The sequence below is a fragment of the Cygnus olor genome, chromosome Z (genome assembly GCF_009769625.2).
Source record: "Cygnus olor isolate bCygOlo1 chromosome Z, bCygOlo1.pri.v2, whole genome shotgun sequence".
Taxonomy (NCBI): domain Eukaryota; kingdom Metazoa; phylum Chordata; class Aves; order Anseriformes; family Anatidae; genus Cygnus; species Cygnus olor.
In genome coordinates this window covers 18347559-18370249 of record NC_049198.1, presented here as the reverse complement: position 1 = coordinate 18370249, position 22691 = coordinate 18347559, and the positions used below count along the sequence as shown (strand labels likewise).

The 22691-nt window shown below is 41.0% G+C and overlaps 1 protein-coding gene across 2 annotated transcripts in view; it reads left to right on the top strand.

Annotated features, from left to right (window-relative positions):
* Window positions 1-22691, top strand: part of PLPP1 (phospholipid phosphatase 1) — a 61373-nt gene that overhangs the window by 3205 nt on the left and 35477 nt on the right. Inside the window, exon 2 of one of the 2 annotated variants that reach the window (XM_040542276.1) lies at window positions 11789-11943. The exons of the other annotated variant lie outside the window; for it this stretch is intronic. Within the exon in view, the coding sequence (XP_040398210.1) occupies window positions 11789-11943 (155 nt within the window). The remainder of the gene's footprint in view (window positions 1-11788; window positions 11944-22691) is intronic. 2 annotated transcript variants of the gene reach the window in all.

Below are 22691 nucleotides of genomic sequence, written 5' to 3'. Positions count from 1 at the left end.
TACATCCTAGAATGAGTGAAAGAACTAAATACACCTACCTTTGGACCAAATTCTCATTAAGACTAGGTCAGGGTGCACTTAGAAAAAAACATGTTAGCTTTTTTTTTTTTTAAATCTTTTCTAAATTAAGTACTGCAGAGATGATTAGCGAAGGAAAACATTTTCTGTGAAGCAAGACCCTAGACAACTTGGTTCTGGTCAGTGCTTGTTGCAGTTCATGTCTAACTTGAATGCAAGGATGAGGTAAAACAGAACTTAGGATTTTCCCTGCCTTGTCAGTGATAGTACAGATATTGTTTGTAAGGAGTGTGTTTGTCAGTGTGATTGCTTGGCCTAATGTTAGAATATGTGCATCCTAAAATTAAAAATGTTTTTTTGTGTGTGTAAAAAAAAAAAAAAAAAAAACCAAAAAAAACCAATAAAACTTAGCCAGCCACTCTTCTGCAATAGGTTGGAACATAGTACGGTGTTACTTGGGTCGCTATGCTTTACAGCAGTTTTAAAATTTATTTGGTGTATATGTAGGGATTTATTTTCCTCTCTTTCCCTCTCTGACTCCTACGCAGCGCTGGTTTCAGGGTGCCAACCCAAAGCTTACTGCCTGTCCGGCCGTTCTTTTTGCAGTGGGACTGTCTGCTCCTTGGGTGGTTGATCTCTCTGAACTGCACACGGTAACAGTGCAGAAAGAGAAGGGGATCAGGAGGCTACTGGCAGTGTGGGTGGTGGCAGTCCTGACACAAAGGTAGGTTCGTGACATACGTAATTCCCTTCAGTAAGGGAAGGGGAAGCTGTAGTCTTCCAAACAGAACAATGTGAGAACTAAAACCAAGTACTAATTGCTTACATAACTATCTTGTTAAAAACACTGAATATTTAGACTACAGGAATGTGTTGTGGTACAGGGCAGTATGCTCAATAGCAGACACTTGTAAAAGCAAGTTCACTTGTCCTACACAGTTTGCGTTGTGGGGGAGTGAGACAGCCAGGCCGCTTCGTGCACCCCGTACAACGTTTTTGGTTTAGGTGCTGTTATTCCCATCTGACAGAGTTTGGTCTCACTGTCAGTGAAGGCAGCAGCCTTACGTGATGGTAATGGATTGCCATTCGGTGAGGGAAGGCCTGCTTCTATGTGGGTTAGCACTTCCTGATTGCCCTCATTCAAGTAAGACCTCCTCCCCTCTTGCTTCTGACTCACAGATACTTGTGTCACCATCCTTATTTTCCACATCGTGTGGATGCTTAATCTCTTTTCTCTTGTGCATGAGATCATGGTTAAGCTGTAGCAGGTTCATGTCAAAGTGACTTGACTTCAGATGACCCGGTCCACCAGGGACCGCAAGGTGGTACTCACTAGGTTGGCTCCAGGTTCCCCTAAAACTCTTGTCACCTCAAACCCAGAAGGTCTTCCCTCTCACGCTGCTTTCTTGAACACGTGGGAGTGAATATTCCAGTTGTGACACTGTTCCCTTGTCCCCTCCCTGGAGCCCCAGGTTAGAGCCTGACTAGCTAATGAACGCCTCAAAGCCAGCAATCAGGTTCTTGCTTTGCCTGGTGTTGCTCTTAAGTGTGTCCTGTCCTCTGGCTAACCTCTGTTCTCAAAAAGTTCTTGCACTTGCCTTTTACAGCTCTTTGTAAATCCTGGTTCACCTTCCAGTATCTTCCCGTGAACTCGGCACTACACTCCTTGTTCTTGGCAGAACAGAGGAAGATGCTTCTCAGCAGTGAGGCTCCTTACCAAATGCTTGAGTCCTGTTTTTTAAATCTTAAATAGAAGGGCTCTTGCAGCGTGCTGGTGCCTTCTGCTTAAGGGATGGGGAGGGAAGATGCATTTTCTGTAGAAAACGAAATTTCTACAGCTAAATGACATCATTTAGCTCATCCCTCATAGCTGAAGAGGTCCTGCCTCATCTTGTAGCTGCTCTGGTGCTAGCCAGAAAAGTGTGGCTGTGATCTTTGTCAGGGATTCATTGGTATGGGCTTCACCGCTGCTGTGTCTGCTCTTGGGTGGGAGGTCTTCTCCTTATCCCATATTCCCCCCAGAGGAAGCCCCTTCTTCCTGGGGCCGTATTACGTAGAACAGGTCTCTTACAGTAGCTGTGAGATGTTAGCTTGCCATCCCTGGTATAGAAGAAAGGCTGTAGCTTCTTGCTACATGGTCCCTAACATAGGGAAGGAGGAAGCAGCAGCAGTTCTGGTTCTGAACAGGAGCTTTGCCCTAAGTGTAGAAGCGATTACATACCAAGTTTCAGCATCTCAGTTAGCATCTGCCTTTCTGTTCAAATAAGATGGAATTTCTTCCTCAGGTTAGTCTTAATGCATTTTTATCCCTTTGTAATTTGGTTCTCTTGATGCTGATTACTGTTACAGTAAGCCCACAGTTGAGTCTTGGATGACCGAGTCACTAAAGCTTAACGGTAGGTGCAGCATTTCCTGCAACTGTAGTACTTAGGGTAACGAAGAGTATGTGTTTCTAACTGTATCTGCCATATTTTCAGGTGTCCAAAGGGTAATGGATTCAGCTTACCACAGGCTGAAAGGGCTATTTCGGCAGCTAGAGGGTGAGAGAATAGCTTCAGTCAGGAACTGTTCCCGTTAAACAGCCAAAATTGACTTCTCAAGTCAGCTTCTCCCATGTGTGTTTGTAACAGTTCCCTGAGTCAGTGAAAGTCTTCAGTTTTGTTTCATTAGGTGAGTCTTTACTGCAGTGCTGGTGTCCAGTTAAAATATTCCTGCCCAGTGTGGTGGCTGGCTCTGGGGCTAATGAGATTCCTGGGAATGGAAGTACGATTATTAATTCTGCTTGCACACTTGCTTCCTATCTTTTCTTTAATCCTAGGACTCCAGTGATCAGCCCTGAAAAATGAAGTCTGACCATTAGTATGTAGATGCTAAGACCACAGATCAAATAGTGGTGATTCTTGCGAGAACTGGCAAGCTACCCCTGCTCTATTACATGAGCATAGGAAGACTTTTTCTACACCAACATTATTCATCATACTTGCATATTGAGCAGTGTTTAAAAATTCTTGAGAACTTTGCATTCCACTGAATCAGTACAAAACAATTGCTCTGATAGCTGTGAAGTATATTGGGCATAATTTCTTTTTTAAAAAAATCTATTTAGATCTAACTTAATGCAGAGGTTATGTTCTCAAAGTGGCTACACACTACAGACTTTAGTGTACTGTGAAAAAACAATGCCGCAACACCAAAAATACTCCTAAGCACAGTGGCATGCAGCTGTGTGTGTGTGAGATGTCCTGGTAGATGACAAGGTGTGCAATTTTATGGGTGTTCTGAGTTCCTCTGTAGCACTGCCATTGTAGGACTTCGTTAAAGCATGTTTGAATATTGCTATGCTCTTAGGCCTCAGTGGGAAAAGAGCATTTACACTTTGAACAAATAATTTCCTATTTTTTAGGGACTGACCGTTATTTCAGATCAGGGTGTGTAACTGCGTGTGAAGTCATCTGAAAGTCTTGTGGGAGTGAACGGAAAAATAATTGTCTTGTTATTTCAATCTTTATAACTTCTGGACTATAAAAGAACACTGGTCTTGTAGTTGACACCAACTTTGGGTCATTTAATTAAAAAAAAAAAATGCTTACCTGTGTTGCCAAAGTTAATGGCTTGGTTTCTTTTACTATATTGTGCTCCACATCTGTAAGCGCAGTGCTTTAGGTAGAACGTTTGTAGAAAATCTCTGTCTTAGGCGGTGTGTACTTGGTCTGCATGTATGGGCTTCTAAATTCTTTATACAACATGGTCAAAGCCTTTTACAGGGCACACAGTACAAGCGGTGATAAATATTTAACTTCTAAACAGGGAGGGTTTTAGTGGGAGAACCTGCTCTCTCTTGCTCGAATCAAGCTGGCTGCAGCCCGAGCACTGCAATGCAAGTTGCTACCGACACTTCCCTTCCCATCCTTTCTTCCCTCTGCCCCTAATCTCTTACTTTTTGTGGTTAGTCCATGGGTCATAAACCTCTGTTGGGTGTCAGGAGTAAGAGCAAGTGGCCTCTGCCCTGCTGGGTGAGCTGCTGCTGAATTCCCAGTGGTTGTCTATGGGCTTGTTTGGCTTGGACCTCCTCCACCCACTGACCGGACGCAGAGCAGAGGGCACCCGGCCTTAGCTTCTGACCTGCAGTGGGCTCTCTTGAGCCATGTGGTTTCCTTGGTGCAAGGAATAGGACAGGGGTGAGATGAGACAGTAATATATCCTCGCACTTACTTTGTATTTGTACTTCCTAAGATGCTCACAGGAGAGACAGCTGTGGGTTTTTGGACTCCAGCAGGTGCTTCTAAAAGTTCATTTAAGCTGATTGTGTCACCTTGTTATAATTAGATTGAAATGCAGAAGTGAGGGAACGCACTTCACTTGTCCATCCCATTCTTTTTTAAACAAGTGCTGCGACTTATTCTAACAGGTCGATAACGTAGATAACTGAACTAGTGTTCCCATGTAGTGATTCTGCTGCTGAATGCAGAAAAACTATAGAATCAGGTGTAGTTTACTACTAATAAATAAGTGGACTAGAAATTATTCAGTGTTTAGGCTGGCCCAGCTCAGAGGAAAGTTTCCGTTGCCTTCTGTCCCTACCAGCCTTGCCTGTTCTTAACCAAAAGCATAAGGTATGGGGAGGGAATCATTTGGTGAAACTGCTGTTAGCTGGCCCAGGCTGCTCACCTGGCTTTTCTGTGAACCCGTAGGTCAGAAAGACTCAAAATGCAGGTAATCTATAGCCGCAGGTTTATTTGTGAGATTCAAATGTAGTCTGGTCTGTGAAACGTGTCTCCCTTGTTTGCTGAAGCCTAGTACAGCAGCTTCAGGCACTATCAGAGCAATCAGTGTGCTGGTATTAAAAATATTTTGCATTCCTTGGGGTAGTGAAGTAAGAAAGTCTGCTGGGAAAGTTCATGACAGCTTTGACTAGGAGGTGAGTTGTAGGGTACTCCCTCATCTCAGCTGCTGAAAATAATATTGACCTTCCATTTGTCCATCCCTCAAGTGTCAAAAGTCTAAACACTTCTTAAAGTTGTTGTCTTCCTTTTTTTTTTGTAGTTTTCTCTACACCCATACCCTCCTGCCTAAGAGCCATTGACTATTTCTTTCTCTTCACTGCACACGGAAGAAACTTTAGCACTACTGCTTTCCTGCAAAGAACAGTTTTTTTTAACAGATTCTCCAAAATTTACTACAGCAGCATGATGTTGACCTGTCTCAGTTCCTTTAAATCTCTCACACACCTCCTTAGCCCCAGATTGTGCGTTCTAAAATGAGCAGGAAAGTAAACATGTTTGTCCTGGCTGAAAATAAAAAGCAAAAATAGATGAGTAAGAGCAGGAAAAATCTCAGTTCTCCCTCACCCTGAGTAGAAGTTAGCAGCTAGGTTACTAGGTGAGGTTCAGCTCAGAATGACAACATCTATATGGACGCAGGGTTATTTCGCAATATCAGCTCTTAAATAAGAATGTATGGTATGAAAACTGCTTTTTTTTTTGAGTGGCCAATTACCAGTCTGTTATGAGGCTGGCATTTGGCATATTCTGTATAGATATTTCCAGTACAGCCTTAGTTCCTGTTTGACACCTTCCTTCTTCTCCCAGTTTAGCTGTAAATTGGGGGTTTCTTCTCAAAGGCCAAAGTTTACTTTGTGTCAGAACATCATCTGCAGAATCTAATGATCCTTTTCTTCAGGATAAATGTAGAGAAATATAAACATCAGTCTCACTTTAGTCCAGTACAGTTTCTCTTAACTAGCACTTTTGAGCTCAGAATAGCATGATGGAAGACTTGGGTTAATAATCAAACTAGAATATTCTCATTTTCCATAGTTACTTGAAGGTTAACTACCTTTCCCCCAGCTGCTAGGATATACTCATTGGCTTAAATGAGAAGAACTTTCTGATCGAAGGCTAGGTGGGGATCTTGAGTGTCATGGAGAACTTGAATCAACAGTTCACAGAAGCTTTTAGCGCCACTTTAAGTCTAAAATGAAGATCTTCACCTCCAAAGATAAGGAGGTCATTGGGTTAATTAAAAGATGTTTACAAAAAGTAGTTAATTACTTTCAACTGCTTAAAACTGGGGAGGGGAATGTCCTATAGGTAGGGATGCTATTTCATGAGGCATTTAAATTGATCTGAGACTATGGCCAGTCTTTCCTTCTTCCATACCCTTGGCTACTTGTTCCTGTTCTACACTTTCTACTAGCTTTTAAGTCATGCACTCAGAAAGATGAGCAAGATCTCCAGGAAAAAAAATCTGTATTCTGTGAGTTTTCTCTTTTTTTTTTTTGGAAGGCAGGTTAATGTCAAAAGCTATTATGACCATTATGAGGACAGGGTAACAGTATATGGGCAGAGGTGGGAGGATGGGAGGTCAGTCTAAGCTGTCTTCAGTTGCTCTTAAAAACATGGCCGGAAACTTTTAGGAGTTTTGGTGCCACCACACCTGATTCCCAACTAGGTAGTACGGTATATAATGGTGTGTAATAATATAATACATAGAATATAATAAGCAAAAGTAAGAAATAGTTTTAATATGACTGCTCTAAAACTGTGTCCATAGACTTAATTAGGAAAAGGTTCTTGGAGTGTAAGTAGAATGCAGAGACAGTGTTTTTCTGACTCTGAAGCTACCTCCTGTCACACAATATTCTCTGCTGGTCTTACATATTATGGCAACTGTCAGCTGTAAGAGAGGCTAGCTCAGCTATAAATGCTAGGATATTTTTTCATCTCTTTATCTAAATAAAGATACCTGAACATGCGCCAGCAAGGTGCCCTTGCTGCTAAGAAAGCTAATGGTTTTCTTGGCTGCATTAGGTGAGGCATTGCCAGCAGGTCAAGGCTCTTCCCAGGAGTGTTCAGTGATGGGATGAGAAGCAGTGGGCACAACCTGGCACACAGGAGGCTCCATCCGAGCACCAGGAGCCCTTCTGTGCTGAGCGGGTGAGGGAGCCCTGGCACAGGCTGCCCAGAGAGGCTGTGGGGTCTCCTCCTTGGAGATCTCCAAAAATGCCAGGACGTGGTCCTGGGCAGCCTGCTCTGGGTGTCCCTGCTCAGGCAGGGGTTGGGCCAGATGGACCCAGAGGTCCCTGCCAGCCTCAGCCCTTCTGAGTTTCTGTGATAAAGGTATCCTGTGTAGCTTGCTGGCAAATCCAAAGGGACCCCTGTGTGTCATGCTGTGCTTTTAAGCTCAGGTACTTCACTCTAAAATTACAAGTGTGGTAGATAGCACACATCTGAATAATAATGCAGCAGTACATACCATGAAAATATTATAGTATATCATTCTACTTCTTTTTGTAGGATAGTGGAACTTCAGTTACTTCTGTTTTTCTGTTTAAATGCTTCTTAATAAAACACACATAATATAAAAACACTTCTCTACATTAAACATTTTTATTTCCAGAGAAGGACTCCACCTTCCCCTTTCCATGTTTTCTTCCTGACATTCATTTTCTGTGGGTGGAAAACTAATCTAATTGTAACTTCCTCTCTGGTCTCCCACCCTGTACTTCCCTTTCTTCCTTCCTTGTAGGATTTTGTCATACCATGTTGTCCAGCCAGATATGGATAAGTAAGAGTTCACTGATGGCTATTGATACTGCTGTGAATTATCTAGGTTCACAATAGAAACTAGGCTATAACTGGCTTGAGCCTACAGGCTGGAGTTAAACTTTCTTGTGGTTTTGGCGTAGCCCAGTGTCAGGTGTGTTGCTAGCTCAGCTTTGTGTTGCCCTGTTCTTAATAGCTCCAGCCAAAAACTTAAAGCCATTTCTTCCCCCAGCCCCTGCTTGGTCATTCCAATACCTGAGTTTAGCCTCTTTCAAACTACATCCTGTGCTCTTTTCTGCTCTGGTCCATGACTTTGAGATCGTTTTGCCATCAGGTAAAGGCTTTAAATCTCTACAGTCCTTTTTCCTGTTCATCTTTGCTGCTACTTCTGTAGCTTTTGGGGGGTTAGCTGCAGTGTGTGTGTGTGTTGGAACCAGACGAGCAATTCAGAGCTGCCTCCTGTTTCTTGCCACTAGCTCGCAGGGCAACCTCTGGAGTCTGTCAGTGACAAGCGGTTGACCAGATCAACTAAGCAAAGTAGCAGAAAAGAGAAACTCCAGTTCTGAGCCTGAAGCATGGGGAGCTTTGAGAAGTAATCCTTTTCATCTGAAGGCTGTGTTTTAGGGGAGGTAGGTAATAACCGAGCCATCAGGATCCCTTAAGGAAGGTGCAGGTTGCCTAGATCAGAAGAGCACCCTCAGAGGTTGCTGCTGCTGGCTAGCTAAAGAGGAAGAGAAACCTTGTGAAGAGGGCAAGGCATGAGGGTTGGTCTACGATACTACCTTTTAGCCTTCTAATCGTTCATTAGATCTTGGTGCTCCTTTCCTCCGGTTGGTAACACATAATGGATCCGCACATAGGCGCATTCCTCAAAGTTCAGTGTACAGTCAGCTTGCATAAAGGTCATGGGGCGGCTTGGCACCTGTGATGGTAACACTGGTCTGTTACGTACACTAATGTTTGTTTCTGTTGTGGAAACTTCAGGGCTCTCTCCCTATGCGTACCAAGTGGTGTCTTCCTGCCCTTTAGAATGAGCAATGGGAAAAATGCTGCTATTTCTTTGGCGAAGGTTAACTTTCAACTAAGCTCTGCTTCCCGAAGTTGGCCGCTCTACTGCTGGAAAGCAGGGCATCATTTAGATTGCAGTATCTATTGTAACAGTAACGTAAGAAATGAAAACTGGCAGTTAGTGTAGAAAGCCCACCCAGCTCAGAGTTCCTCATGTTCTTTTGGTCTGGACTGCACAAACAAATTTTGCAGTCACCTATGTGAAACTGTCCCCTTCGTTTGCTGCTCTTCCTCCCCACCCTGCCACTTCCCAGTGTTTCCTGGCCGAAAATAAGAAGTTATTTCTTAAACTATGTAATCTAGAGTTGACGTTATGTAGTACTTAAAAACACTTTTAATAATGCAACTGAATCACTTTGATTTAACCAATATGCAAACCTACAAATGTAAGAAGGAATGGTTAAATGTAGGGGAATCAGAAAAATTTGGATGACTTTGGTATGCAAAAGTAGTTCTGACAAACTAGTTCTTACGAACAGATTTAACATAAAGAAGATTATTTAATCGGACAAAAAGAAAGCTGAATTTTGAGTTCCTTTCCTTGTAGTTTAATGAAAACTGAGTTTCTCTTAGCTCAATAAAAATGAATAACACTGTCAGGAATTCTCCTTAATTGGAAAAAAACTAAACAATAAAAAGCCCTCAAGCTTCTGTCTTAACTAGGTTACAGAGTGAGTAATTCTCTCCTACTGCAATTACACAACAACAACAAAAAGAAACTATTCAAAAGAAAAGTTTGTTTTGCTGGAAGGCTTAAAACACTACTTGTCAAAATGTTAAGGTCCCTTCTTTTTCATGTATACACACATAGCGGTTCTCCTCCAATTCCTAAAGACATTTTTCTTAAAAAAAAAAAAAAAACAAGCAAACCACCATGACACAGAACTATAGAACTGTGAGCACTGGTGGCAAGAAACCTGGAATTGGTGAGCTAGGAGTCCTGCCATGTTTGTAAGTGAGCTCTGCTGGAGGGTCTTCTAGATTCTGATGAGAGCACTTGGAGAACATATTTTGGCAGCTGGCAAAAAGGAAATAGCCTGTCTTAATGAACCTAAACCTAAACACCCAGAAACAAAACCCAAGCAAAAAAAATATTGTAAAAAGCTGACAATATTGGCTTAAAAAAAGGTTGATCCAGAAACGTAATGGACAGAAATTGTGTGGTTAAGAAGGAGCATCTCCTTCTGGGTGTTAAGCTGTAGCAGCTTTTCTTGCAAAACGTGTATTTGTGTCTTAAGTAGTCAGCTTCTGATGACCACAAGCTGCTGCTTAAATAGACCATGAGGATGTGATATTTCTGCACATGACCTGTTTGGTGGTATTTTGGTGCGACCTATTTGAGAAGATAGGACTGCATCAAATAGGACAGTGAGTCGGCAAAACCATTACCTGATTCTGGGTACGGAGTGACAGAGACGAGGACAGGAAACGTGGGCTCTGACTTACATTAGTGGACTCTTGCCATGGCTTCGGAGAGCTGAAAATTGGCTCCAGACTGCCATGCAGCAATCTCCTTTGATCCAATCTGAGTGAACTTTTGAGTTCTTCAGTATGACTTCCTTCATGTTCAAAGGGCTGAGTCTGCTTGGACTACTTCTTTCTCTTCTGTTATAGCAGAAGAGGGAGAGAGCTCCAGATGCAATTGATTTGAAGGTATAGCGTCATACTTCGCCAAAAGGCTGGTGCTTCAAGTTCAAGAAGTGCTTCCATTTGCATTTTTGGGTAGTTTCACTTTATGAGATGTTAAGCATTTGCTGAAGTGATTTGCTACATCAGGGTCTCCGCCTTTCAGGTAAAGTGTAACAGTCCTTAGGATTTCAGATGCTTTGTGGAACAAATTTCTCCACTCTTGATGCCTTTCCTCCTAATGAAGCATATAGGAATAAATTTATTTAAAAGCCCTGTAAGAAGTGACTTGCCTGATACTGTTGTCTTAACAAGTGTCACCAAAACCAAAGCAGACTCTACTGAAGTGTATGTCTCGAAATGTTTTTGTTCTGAGGCTTGTTTATATCACAAGTGGTCTTTTGCTGCTTCAGTAGTTGCACCCCTAATTTACATGTAGGGTGTCCATATACGCATTTGTATTTTCCCCACCATTCACATAACATGCAAAGTTTAGTTTACCTCTTCTATCTTGTTTTAAACAAAAGTTTATCTTTCTTGGTTTGGGCTTTTTACAGTTATCCACTTAATTATCCACTGGTGATCCACTTCTTCAGAGGACCGAAGGAAAGGGGGAAATTAGGAAGTAAAATGGCAAACTTGAGTTTCTTAAGCTGACTGCTCCTGCAAAGACTATTCTCCAGCTAATTCTCACTCTGACAGAAATAAAGTCCAGACAAATGTATCTTTCAGACATCTTGATGGCTTCTTTAGGGTATGACTGCTAGTGTACTGGAAGTGAACTTTGAAGAGGAAATAAAGTTAATGTGTTATACATACAGTGTAAGTTCAGAGAGCTGTCATTTAGAACTGAGTCTGTGTTTTCATGTTAAAACTTTTTGTTATTTGCATGCAGAAGTCTTCTAAAGTGTACCAAATTCACGTAAATGCAACTTGTAAAATGAAAAACCTCATTGCTGCTAGATGCAGTCTATTCCAAGTGTCCATGTTTCCTGCTGGTGTCTCTGAAGTTCTCTCGCTCTCCTTACCTGCATGGAAAAACACTTGCATGAAATCTTCCCTACTCAAAAGAAAAGTATCTCTTTTGCCCTTGTTTTCTGTAAACACTGACCAGATTAGTGTGTAGAACAAGGCTGGTAATTCAGATATGAGCCAATGTCATGGGGTGGAGAGGGCACAAAAGGGCACAGAAGGCCACTAACTAGCTGGTCACGTGAGTGGCAAATGCTGTTCTTAAGCATAATCTCGGTTCAGTGTGTGTGGCAACTCTGCCTGATGAAAGGACTTAGAGTTCTATGCTTAACTTCTCTATCTGGTGGGGTAACATCAAAGTCTTTCTGAAACAGATACATAAAAATTCTGTAAAAATGGTTTTCTAAGTGTGTATGTTGCATGATAACTTGCTCTGACCTGGGAAACTTGAGTTTTGCATGTTTGGTAGTTTCTTCCATGCATGTTTAAGAATGTTTTTTTTTTTGATTTAACCATATGTATTTCTTTTTTTTGTTTTTTTGTTTTCCTTCCCCCAACAGCTGGCTTACCCCTTGGTGTTCTAAACTTGGCCAAAATAAAACCGTATCAGAGAGGCTTTTTCTGTAATGATGACAGCATCAAGTATCCGTTCCATGACAGTACCATCACATCCACTGTCCTCTACACAGTGGGGTTCACCCTGCCCATTTTCTCTGTAAGTAGCTAATATATAGGGAGCTTTGGTGATGGGAGTAAAATGTATGCCTTCTAGGATTACAGAACTGTGACTGAGCTGAAGCCAGTAGGAGAGGTTATAAAGGCAAAATCCCATATGTATATATAGGCATATACATGTGAAAGGTGCAGTTGGCTACTTTGTTTGCACAGAAAATCTGGAGCTAATTTCTAACTAGCAGTGTCTCTAATCTTATTTGCTTCAGGAACAGAAAAATTGGAGATAAGGATTTGCTGCATTTTAGTGAGCCTAGATTGTTATCTTTGGGGAGAAAAACACTACAGGCTTCCAAAATGCTACGAAATAAATCTGTCTTCTGTTCAGAATGGGTTACTCTGATAAGTATTTGTGATAAGACTTCCACTTTAGCAGAGCATACAAACCTGTAATTAGCAAGTGTTGGTTCTGTATGTTTTCTACAGAAATAAGTCTAATTTGAACTCATTTTTTTTGCTGTTTAAAAAGTGTAATGATTCTTTAAACCTTTAAAAATGGGATACAGAGGCTGAAAATCCAGATCCTTGCAGAAAAGAGGCCCTGTTTTCAAGACCACATGATTTTAATAAAGAAGAATTTAACTCTGCGGTAGTTCTTCTAACAATATTTTAAGCCTGATTGTATCCAAATTTTAGTAAGGTTTGAGCTGGTTTAGAGAACCAAAATCAAACTATTCAGAGTAGTCTGGCCTGAAGTTTCATCTTGTCTCTGCACATATTAAACTGATTAGAAGGTAGAAGTAGACATTTAAAACAAGTCACCAGGTATCTGTGGAACCTGTACATGTGCTTTTTTACTCAAATTTTGCTTTAAATGTTTGTTAGAGGTTTGTTATTCCTCTGCAATAAAAGTAAGGTCAACACAATAATTGTTACCATTAGTATTTAGTTCAGTTTTTGAGGAAAATAGTTGTCTGAAGCTTTTCAGTTCAGTGCTTTTATGTACATTTGTAGGATTTGCACAGCAAACTTCTAGTGCCTTGGTGCAGGGAATTAGAATATATAATTGTATCCATCATTTCTGGCCTATGGTTTGTGTTTTTTTTTTGGGGGGGGAAGGGGGAGAATGACTGTCAAAATCTAAAGCATTTGTAGGTTTGCAACAACAATACCTGTTATCCAGATCGGTTCTGTTTCAATTTGAACATTTTACAAACCATAAAGTAACACAGGTTTCCCATAACCTAGTGAAGGAAAGGCAGTCATTGTAGTAGATGTATATTACTGCTGTGCGTAGGTAACACAGTACCCTAACTGGCTTTATTAGTCCTGGTTTTAGTTTCACCCACCTTGTTCTCTTAAGTGTTGGTCTACTAATGCAAGCAGTCTTAACTGATGCCTGTTAGTTGGCTTGGATTAAGTTTGTGATGCTTACAAGTTCTGTAGCTGATGAGCTCCTTGTAAAACACCTCCTGAGAATGATGGAAGTTACTGTAGGATAAAAGCAAAATTAAACTAGTCTGCACTGAGTAAAAAAGAATCTGCCTCTGAAACTGCTGGGACCCTATCAAAACAATGGATATTTAAATTGTAATTGTACTTCACTGCTGAAACTTGGAAGGGGAGGAGAATAGGGTTGTGGAAACAATTCTGGAGATGTCTGTAGGCAGTTCTTCAGCCCCTCGCAAAAGGTGAAAAGTAGCCTTTGTGCTTACTGAAAACTTGAGGTTTAGGGTGAGATATAGAACTAGGGAGCAAAAGATCTAGTTTTTTATCAATTACTGAATTTTAAGTGGATTCCAGCTGAATGCTTTCTAACTTCAATCTTGCTTTTAGTCGGAACGAAGGAAGAAAGTTGATGAGGTTGAGAACAGGAGAATCTGATATCCAGACTGATTCTTGCTCTGAACTGTCTCAATGAAGGCTTGAGACTTGTTTTCAGGGCAGCTAAAGCTTTTGGAAGTGGTATGTTTGAATCAATGTCTTCAACAGGGACAAAGCTGGCTTATGAAAGCTTATTGAACAGTAGCTCTGATTATCCCACATCTAGTCAAAATGTTATCTTGAGATAAGACTGTTGTGGAAGGACCAGGTTTTTTAATGAAGGAGTTGGTGCTAAAAGTAGGGTCTAGTACAGTGCAAAGAAAACTTGATAAGTAGGTCTTCTGTGCAAACTTTTTTCTCATATTAGACTCTTAGTTCCTAAGTTGGACTTAACCTCAGCTTTTTCTCTTCACAAGAAAGAAGAACTTGTGGTAAGAAGTTGAGGGAAGTAAAGGGAAACATATCTGAAATGTGAAAAGTGAATGGTTAATTGAGTAGTAGAGTGGTTATAGCCCTTCCCCTTAGCATTCAACAATGTAGAGGTGTCCCTGATCCAGTTATCTAGTCTTTAGCCCCCAAAGCCTCATGAAATCTAAGCAGAAATGCTTGAAATATGAGTATGTTCCTTGCTGCACTAAAAGATTGCTTGTATTCAGAGTCCAGTAAGAAATGGCCTCAACATCTTTCTGCATAATAATAATGAAAGGTCTTGTCTGGTTCAGTTGGTAGGATAGGCCTGTAGTGGAACATAAAGTAACTTCAAAGGTGTGTGTGTGGAACCCAACAACCAAAAAAAAAACCCACAGAACATACAATAATGAGTAAGGTATAGATATTCCATTGTTAAGAAGTCTAGAAGTTAAGTTTTACATAAAGGAAACAATCTTGTGGCAAGATCTAACCATGCCTATTTGCATGTGCTCCATTCAGTTGGTCTTTTCTGGTGACTTGACCTACAAATCAATTTTCTCTTCTCCCAGTCCTCATTCTTCTTAGACCCACTGCTTTCAGGGGCACTTGTGCAGCTTTTCTTAAATCCACTGCTTGGGATTCCTTTCTTTGAGTGAAAGGAATATCACGGGTCTGTGGAACTCAACTTCGTCTTGAAGACGTACAATTACATTATGTCATAGAATGGTTTGGATTGGAAGGGACCTTAAAGATCACCTAATTCCGGTGCCCCCTGCCACATCACTCTGTCTTTTACTTCATAAAACAGAACAAAGTCTTTGTTTGGTTTGGCAAAGGTTGATGTCTTCAGTATCACAAAGCCTTCCCAAAAGGAACCCACTTAGTTTTGTTTCTTTGACCAATTAGGCTTAATGTTTTCAGAAATATGTCCTTCCACCATATGCATCAGTATCTGGCTGTAAGTTTTCCTTCCTACAAACTAGAACGATACTTTATAGGCCACCTATTGATTTCTTTTCTGACAAAAGAAGTGAAACTACTTTGCCGTGATTGTGAAAGGGATCCATTTTCTATTGAAACTTCAATTGAAAGCTCCTATTCGATTAATGATATAAGCACTTACTGGGCTAACTCATGTTTCTCAAGGGACAAATGTAGTTACAACTGTGGTAAAGACTAATAAAGCAGGGAACTGAAATTAAGCTGTTCTAAGACTCGGATTGGTAGAGGTATGCATTTCATTTTTTGCTGCCATGTCATAACTTTTTTATGGCCCACTACTGATACTTTTGCAACTGATTGAAATTAAATTTCGTTCTGACACTAGAGCGCACATTAGCATCCCTTAACCTCATTTTTAGGTCTCTGGTTATTAAAACTAATAGATTTATTATTTATTAAACAAAAGAGTTTCTCTTCTATGTAAAACCTTTCAAATAGGGAAATGATGTGTTATTCTCATAGTTTCCGTTGCATTGGAAACCTTTTTGGGCAGTGCTGATGAATTTCATATTCTGGTATGAGTTCTGCTTGACACTAACTGTTCACCTTCTATACTCGTGATGAGTATTGTCTTTGAAACCGTGCTTATTCTGAGGAATACTCTGCTTAAAGCCAGCATAATAACCCTGTGTGAAGGGGTAATGTGTAGGGTGATGATCTTTGATTAGAAGATCAGTAATCCTTAGGTGAGATTGGATGCAACACCTGCCACTTCTGAGCCTCTGCACCAGCTTCAGCCCCTTCTGTTGCAAGGCTGCCCTGCAGAGCTCATTTGGAGTTGGATGCAAAAATATCAGAGGAGCACCAACTGCAATTCTGTGCTTGAATGAGTCACCTGTACCAGACGCAAATCTTAAATTGTGGCAACTTGCTTATTAAGTGTGTAGACTTTAGGTTGTACTTCTTTTCTCAATCCTTCAGATGCAATTATTAATACAGTGATGAAGGTGCCATGTAAGAACCAGAGTAAAATAATTGGCAGCCTAATAGTAGACAGAGCTTCAGGCAAGAGTTTTTAAAATTGTAGGTGAAGCTTGGTCACAACTATGAGAAGGCCAAGCTGTCAGTGTGTTTGAGCTGTTCTTCAAGGTTTTAGTTGACAAAACATATGAAAGAGTAAAAAGGAGTAGGGGGAAATGTAGGGAGAGAGAATTGTGACTTTTGCTTAAATTACTTTATTTAAAGAGCAGTCTGTCTTCTGTCCTCTGGCTCACCTGATCACACCTTCATTTGCTCTGCCTTAGGCAGTAAATTGCTTACACAGCTTTTTTTCCTGGAGAAAATGGAATGACAAAAAGCAGCAGTTGCTCTAGGTGAGCCGAAGATTGATGGCTCTTCCTAGGTGCTCTCATGAACTTTAAAGTTCTTTAAAGAAATGGAAAGTGGAGCTGTTCTAATATTGAAAAACAGAAGCAAAAGTCTAACTATCTGTAAAGAGCTGTGAGATACTGGTACAAGCCTCCACAGAATGCAACTATATGGAGTAATAACAAAGTCTCAGAAGTTTCAACTAAGTCATTGCAAAATGAATATTTCCAGGCAGGTTTTCTAGTGTTGTACAGATGAATACTATGAATGTTTTTGCTGATGAACGTAGTAGCAGATCTCTACAGAATATGCAGGGGAAGCATTAACTTCTGGCTTCTGTCTTGACTGTCTTCAATTTCTGGTGTAAGAAGACAATCTCAAAATACCGTTTATGCTTTTTTCATATGAAGTCTAGGTCTTTCCTAGTTTAAAGCAGTACTAATGAAGTTGGCGTTAGCTAATAGGTTGAAAGTGGTGATGGCTTTGCTGTCTACTATTCTCTCAGCTCTTCAAGAAAAGTCTTAACTTTGTCTTTCTAGATTATTGCTACCCACTAGTGAAGCACTGAGGTATGAATCTGTTTTGTCTGAAATGTGTTCATTGTTTCCTGGTGTCAACCACCTCTGTTCTCCTAATCCCATTATTATACCTCTTTTCTTCTGGTATTAAGGAGGTCTGTATCAGTGGTTGATCAATTAATCATTGGAAATGAGATGAGGAGGACGGTGAAGTTCTCAGACAAAAAACAGCATTTAAAAAATGAGGCGACATAAACCAACCAACCTACAAAACATTCTTTTTTAGATCCATAGGTCCAAATGATCACTTCACCAAAATATTAGGAATTATTGCAGACAACCTGAGGGGTCAAGACAGGACAGCAATATGGCTACTGAAATACAGTGTAGATGAATGTGATGCTCTTCCTGAGGAGAGTAGGAAGGATAACTCTGTGCAATCCTAATGTGATGTTCTCTTTCAACCTGTATGGTAATGGTCAGCTTTTCACTCTATGAAGAAGTGCTGGTGCCTTTGGAAAAGACCTGTCTAACGGCTGCTCTATTATATTGATGCACAACAGCTATAGGAAACAATTTTTCCCCTCTTGTATGCTGAAATGACAAGCTCCCAGCTCATCCGAGCAGCTTAACCTGCAAGTGCATTACTCTGAACTCATTAATGGACAAATCTCCATCTCTCTTGTCCTTAAAGTGGTTTTGCAGGCAAAACTGGATGACCTTGATCTTCTACTGTGTCAGAGTTGCCAGCTTTGTCAGCAGTACATCTGCTAGTTATGCCGGAATCATTAATAAATTATACACTGCATAGCGCTAGCTCTGTGACTTGATCCCTGAGATTACCCTGCCAGTAACCTTTTCCCAACCTCTTAACATACCTGTTGTCATTTTCCCTTTAGGCAATTTCTTCACCCTGCTGCAGTTGACTTGTAAACTTTTACAAGTACACACCAGGGATGCTTTTTGGTATTTTGGTATTGTCATTTGAGAAGTATTCAGTAGAGAGCCTTTAAGGACCCTTTGCCATCTCTACTTCTTACTTAGGAGACAAGTCCAATTATTTTTTTTACTTTCATGTAAAACTGAGTCCAAGTGATTTTTAGTAATTCTCCTCTTTTGTTTGCCAGACTCTGCCCTTTGAAATTGTAGCTTGGTTAGGGGGAAATAGATATTTGTAGAAAAAGCAGGGCCTTTCTTTTAACACTGTGTGGCAGTGTGATTGTGCAAGATGTAGGGTTCACCCCCCCTTGCCCCAGTGATCTGCTGTTGAAATTTTTACTACTTTTCCTTGAGAAATAACTTATAGACTAAGTGGATAAATCTCATGTCTAGGTAGGTTTATCCTACAACAGCTCTAAACTTCTGTTAACATCGGTTATCCAACCTTGACACTAATGATAGTTGTGCCATTATGAAGACAGTATCACTTAACCTTCAGTCGTGTCTAGTCCTCCTATACGGGAGTTTTCATACTTAGCTTTTGCATCATGGTAGCAATCTTCCTATTCCTGTCCTCTGAAATGATATCTTTCAGAGTTTTAAAAAAAAAAGTCTATCACAAATACAGGGCTAACTAGCTTTGTACTTATTACAGTAAGAGGCTTTGTCTCGTGCAGCCCTTATGCCAGTTGTGTTGCTTGTTTTTGTGCATGTATGAAAGCTGAACTGTGTACTTTCTCCCTGTCTTTGTGTTATCTTGCAGGGAGGTGTACTTACACTGCAGAAGTACTAAAGGTATATGCGTGAAAGGATTTCAATCTAAGTGTCAGGCTTGTTTACATGGGATTTGTTTATTTTTTCAAAAATCAAACTCAGTCATATAAAACAGAGCAAAACCTTCAGTTATGGTGCATTTTCTTAATGGTTTTGCTTGCCAGAAATGGGTGGTTGTCTTTCTAGTTTGACTTCTCCTTTGCTCTCTTCTCCTTTAAACCAGCTAATAGTGAAACCAATCCATGTGTATTTGAAAGAAGCAAATTAAACCTGCTGTCTGGAGCGTGTTTTGAGGGAGTAGCTATAGACCCTGGAGAGTGCTTTACTGGCTCTTGATGTCTTTTTGGTTACTGATTAGCAACTACCTTGGACTGAGCGAATGGTAAATCGCAAATGTAGTTCTGTTGACTGAAGGTTTTGGTTTGATAGCATTACATCAATCTGATAAAACTTCCAGTAAGCTGGCTTTTGGAAATTAAAATTTCTGCCCCAGCTTTTAATGGAACATGTCTCCTTTCAGCATTGAGACATGCTCAGAACAAGAAGATAAGTCTGTTGCAATTGTTTCTTTAATCAGTTACAGTTGGAAGAAACTAGAAAAAAAACTTTATGAAACTAACTGTATAAAATTTTTAACAGTATTATGTTACAAAGCATAGCTCTTTGAATTAACTGTAGGTAAATATCAAACTTTTTAAGACTGTCTCAATGAAATGATGCTTTCTTACTTAAGTGTTACTGGCTTTCTTACTTGAGCGTTACCGGTTATGACTTCTGGAAACTGTTTATGACTCTCATAATTAATGGATATTATTCCCCATACTAAGTGGCCTTCAGGTGTAGGTGTAGTACTTTTCTCAAAGCTCCATGGAACAACTCATTCTATATTTTCATACCTAGTTCTGGTCTTTCAGTAGTCCACTGCTAGACACAAATGGCTGTGTAATACCTTATGTTGTCTCAGTAATATTGCTTGAAGGATTATAGTTCACGAAGATCAGAATCCTTCTCTCTTTTAAGCCTGGAGAGAAGTTTTGAGTGCTAGGGTGAAATGGAAGTTCTTCGACCATGCTCTTCATTGCTTTATTACACTACTCTCTTGGTCTAACGAACTAAAGCAGTGGAACATCAGACAAATGAAGATGCACCTGAGGCACTCGAGTGATGGAAAGAAGCTATGAAAGAGGGCGCTCTAACTTATTTTAGCTGGTTCCTAGTAGCTTAAAATGCAAAGCAAACACAAAGTTTGTTGTTTACTTAACTATTCTGTTTGTATGCTCTTGATGTAGGACAATGTTGCAAGCAATTACAGACTAATTAGAGCATAATCTCAGTACTGCTGAAGAGTGAGCACACATTTCAAACAACTTCTCTTTGCAAGAAAAAACATTTTAAAAACATAACCTGAGCCCTCTGGAAGCTTGTCTCCTTCTCACCCTTGCAAATTTGGAACAGTAAGGTAGGGGTAGGAGGAAATGGGAATAAGCCGTCTTCATGCCATTAATCATAAAGCAGGTCTTTAAAAGAGATTATACAGAGATGGTGACATGATGCCAGTGACAACACCTGACTAGGATAGCAGGGATGTTAGGTTTTGGTAGCTGCCCAGACGTGATCCTGGGCAACCTGCTCTGGGTGTCCCTGCTTGAGCAGGGGTTGGGCTGAATGGACCCAGAGGTCCCTGCTGACCTCAGCTCTTCTTGGATTCTGTGATTTGTGTTTTTAGGCTGAACCTAATTTTGTGAGTAACTGGTTTACTGGGATGATTGGAACTAACAACTTTGAAAGAGTAAATCTGTAAAATAAATAAATAATCAATTTTTTTCCTTAAATCTTAAAATCTAAGTAAGTCTTGAATCTTTTTGTTAGTATGTGTGTAGGGCAAAATCATTCCCTGTTCCATCACACTTCTATAGAATAAGTGGTGTTGGAAATGCATCATGGCCTCATGTTGACGAGCAGCACCTTCCCTCATGGCTGCACACTACTACTGCCTCCTCCCTTGCCCAAGGTAGCTAAATACTAATCTACAGCTGATGTACAGGCATGCTGTTGTAACACCACCATGGAGGAAGGCAGAAGCGAGAGCTGGGTTGTGATGTCTTCCAAATCCCTGCTATCTATCCTTACTATTAGGATCAAGGAACAGTAGTGGCTTATGTTTTCTTTTTTTCCCCTGGTAGAAAGGCTGTTCTTGCACCGTACTGCACAGCCCAGCTCCCAGGGCAGTGTGCTGGCTGGTGTTTGAATGGCTCAGTGTTTTGGAGAGGCTCTGGCTTGGCTCTCAGCCCGTCCTGCTGTCCCTTCTCTGCTCCGTTGGTGTGCCTGGATGGCTTCCAGCGCCAGATCAGTTGTAGTCCCACTGGCATGGATCTGGAAATAACTCCTCTTCACAATGACAGGGTTTCTTCTCGTCCCTGGAAGTGGCAGGAAGCTTTGATTTGTATAACTGCAGCAGTACAGAACACGTTTGATTCTGTGCGATGGGCACTACAACAAGCCCTGAACTACTCAGCTGTGTCCCAGCACTGCATCACACTCAGAGATTGCCTCAAGGAAGTTTTCACCTTATGAGTCATTGGTTTGTCATTCATTCTTCCTTGTCAGTTTTGAAACTGAAGCATTTGTTTAAAAGTCATTTCTGTGTGATGTAAACAGCAAAAGCTGTAGCGAAACATTGGTGTAACCACTGTGTTCCTCATCTGTGTCTGGACCATGAGTTGGACTTCATTTGGAGGGCTTCCTGAGTGGAGATTAAAGGGGGAAGGAGTTTGAGAAGTATCCAATGTGTTCTCTTTTATTTGTGTAAAGCCTGACTATAACTCTGAGCTCTACTCCCTCCCTACTCACTAATTTTTTGCACTATATGATTGGTATTTTTTCTTTCTCCCCTATATCAGTGTTGTCATCTCTGTTCTTTCTATATTATTTTTGTTTGTAGACACTTACCTGGGGGTGGCTGGTATGTATGTAGGAAGGAATAGTTGGGCTGTGCCCTGACACAGAGGTTCTGAGGAGAGAAGTGTGATCACAGTGGCACCTCTCTGGCAGGCAGGAAGGAGCCTGTCTTTCATCCTTGTGATCCCTTACTGATAGATAGGGAGAGTCTTCCCTCAGAATTACTTGTTTTGTCCATCTCCAGACTGGTATGCGTCTTGTATGTGATGAATTTCGAGCACAAAATCAAGCTCTCTTCAGCACTTGTAAATCCCTAAGTTGAAGAAGACTTATTGAAGGTTCTTGGTAGTCTCCCATCTCTCTTCTATACAGTAGCTGCCTTCTGAGGTTATTCATCCCTGTAGGAGCAGTGCCTGCAATCTGTTTGTGTCTCTCAGACAGAGGATCAGGGTTTAAAAATCTTTGTTTATATCCTCTTTCGAACTTCTCTTAAACTCTGCCATTCAAATGCCTAGCTTCAATTAGTGGTGAAGGTCTCTTGGTACACAGTCCATGGTGTGCCTTCATCTTGTGCTTAAGATGACAGAAACTTCTTTTAATGGAAAATGGGAATAAAACCTCCAAGTCCCGAGGCTGCTGAGCGTGTGCAGTGACCACGTTGTTCCTGGGACCTAACCAGTGTGCCTGGAGTGAGGAGGCTGCATGCACACATTGTCATCCTTCCCCTGCTCCTTCCTAAAAACTCCCTCTGCACTTGCACTCCCTGAGGAGCACCCCTTTTCTGCTTTCATCAAATGCAGTTTCTGCTCTCCAGCTTTCTGAAGCTGGCTGGAGAAGGTATAAAGGGACAACTGCTGCTCACTGCAATGTAAAGGAATAGTGGGTAATTGTGGCAGTGGCAGCAAATTGAGCAACTCGGTGGCTGTCGCTAAACTGTTTACTCAGTCATGGTTTCGGAATGCTTTCATGCTTCACGTGCCACAAACGTGAAGGTGAAAGAAATCCTGTCCTCTCTCTCCTTCCTCAAACTTGTGCACGTGGCTCAGCAGTCTTTCCCGGGAGCTGCAAAGACGAGGAGGCAGTCCTTGGACAAAGCGCATAACCTTCTGACTTGCTG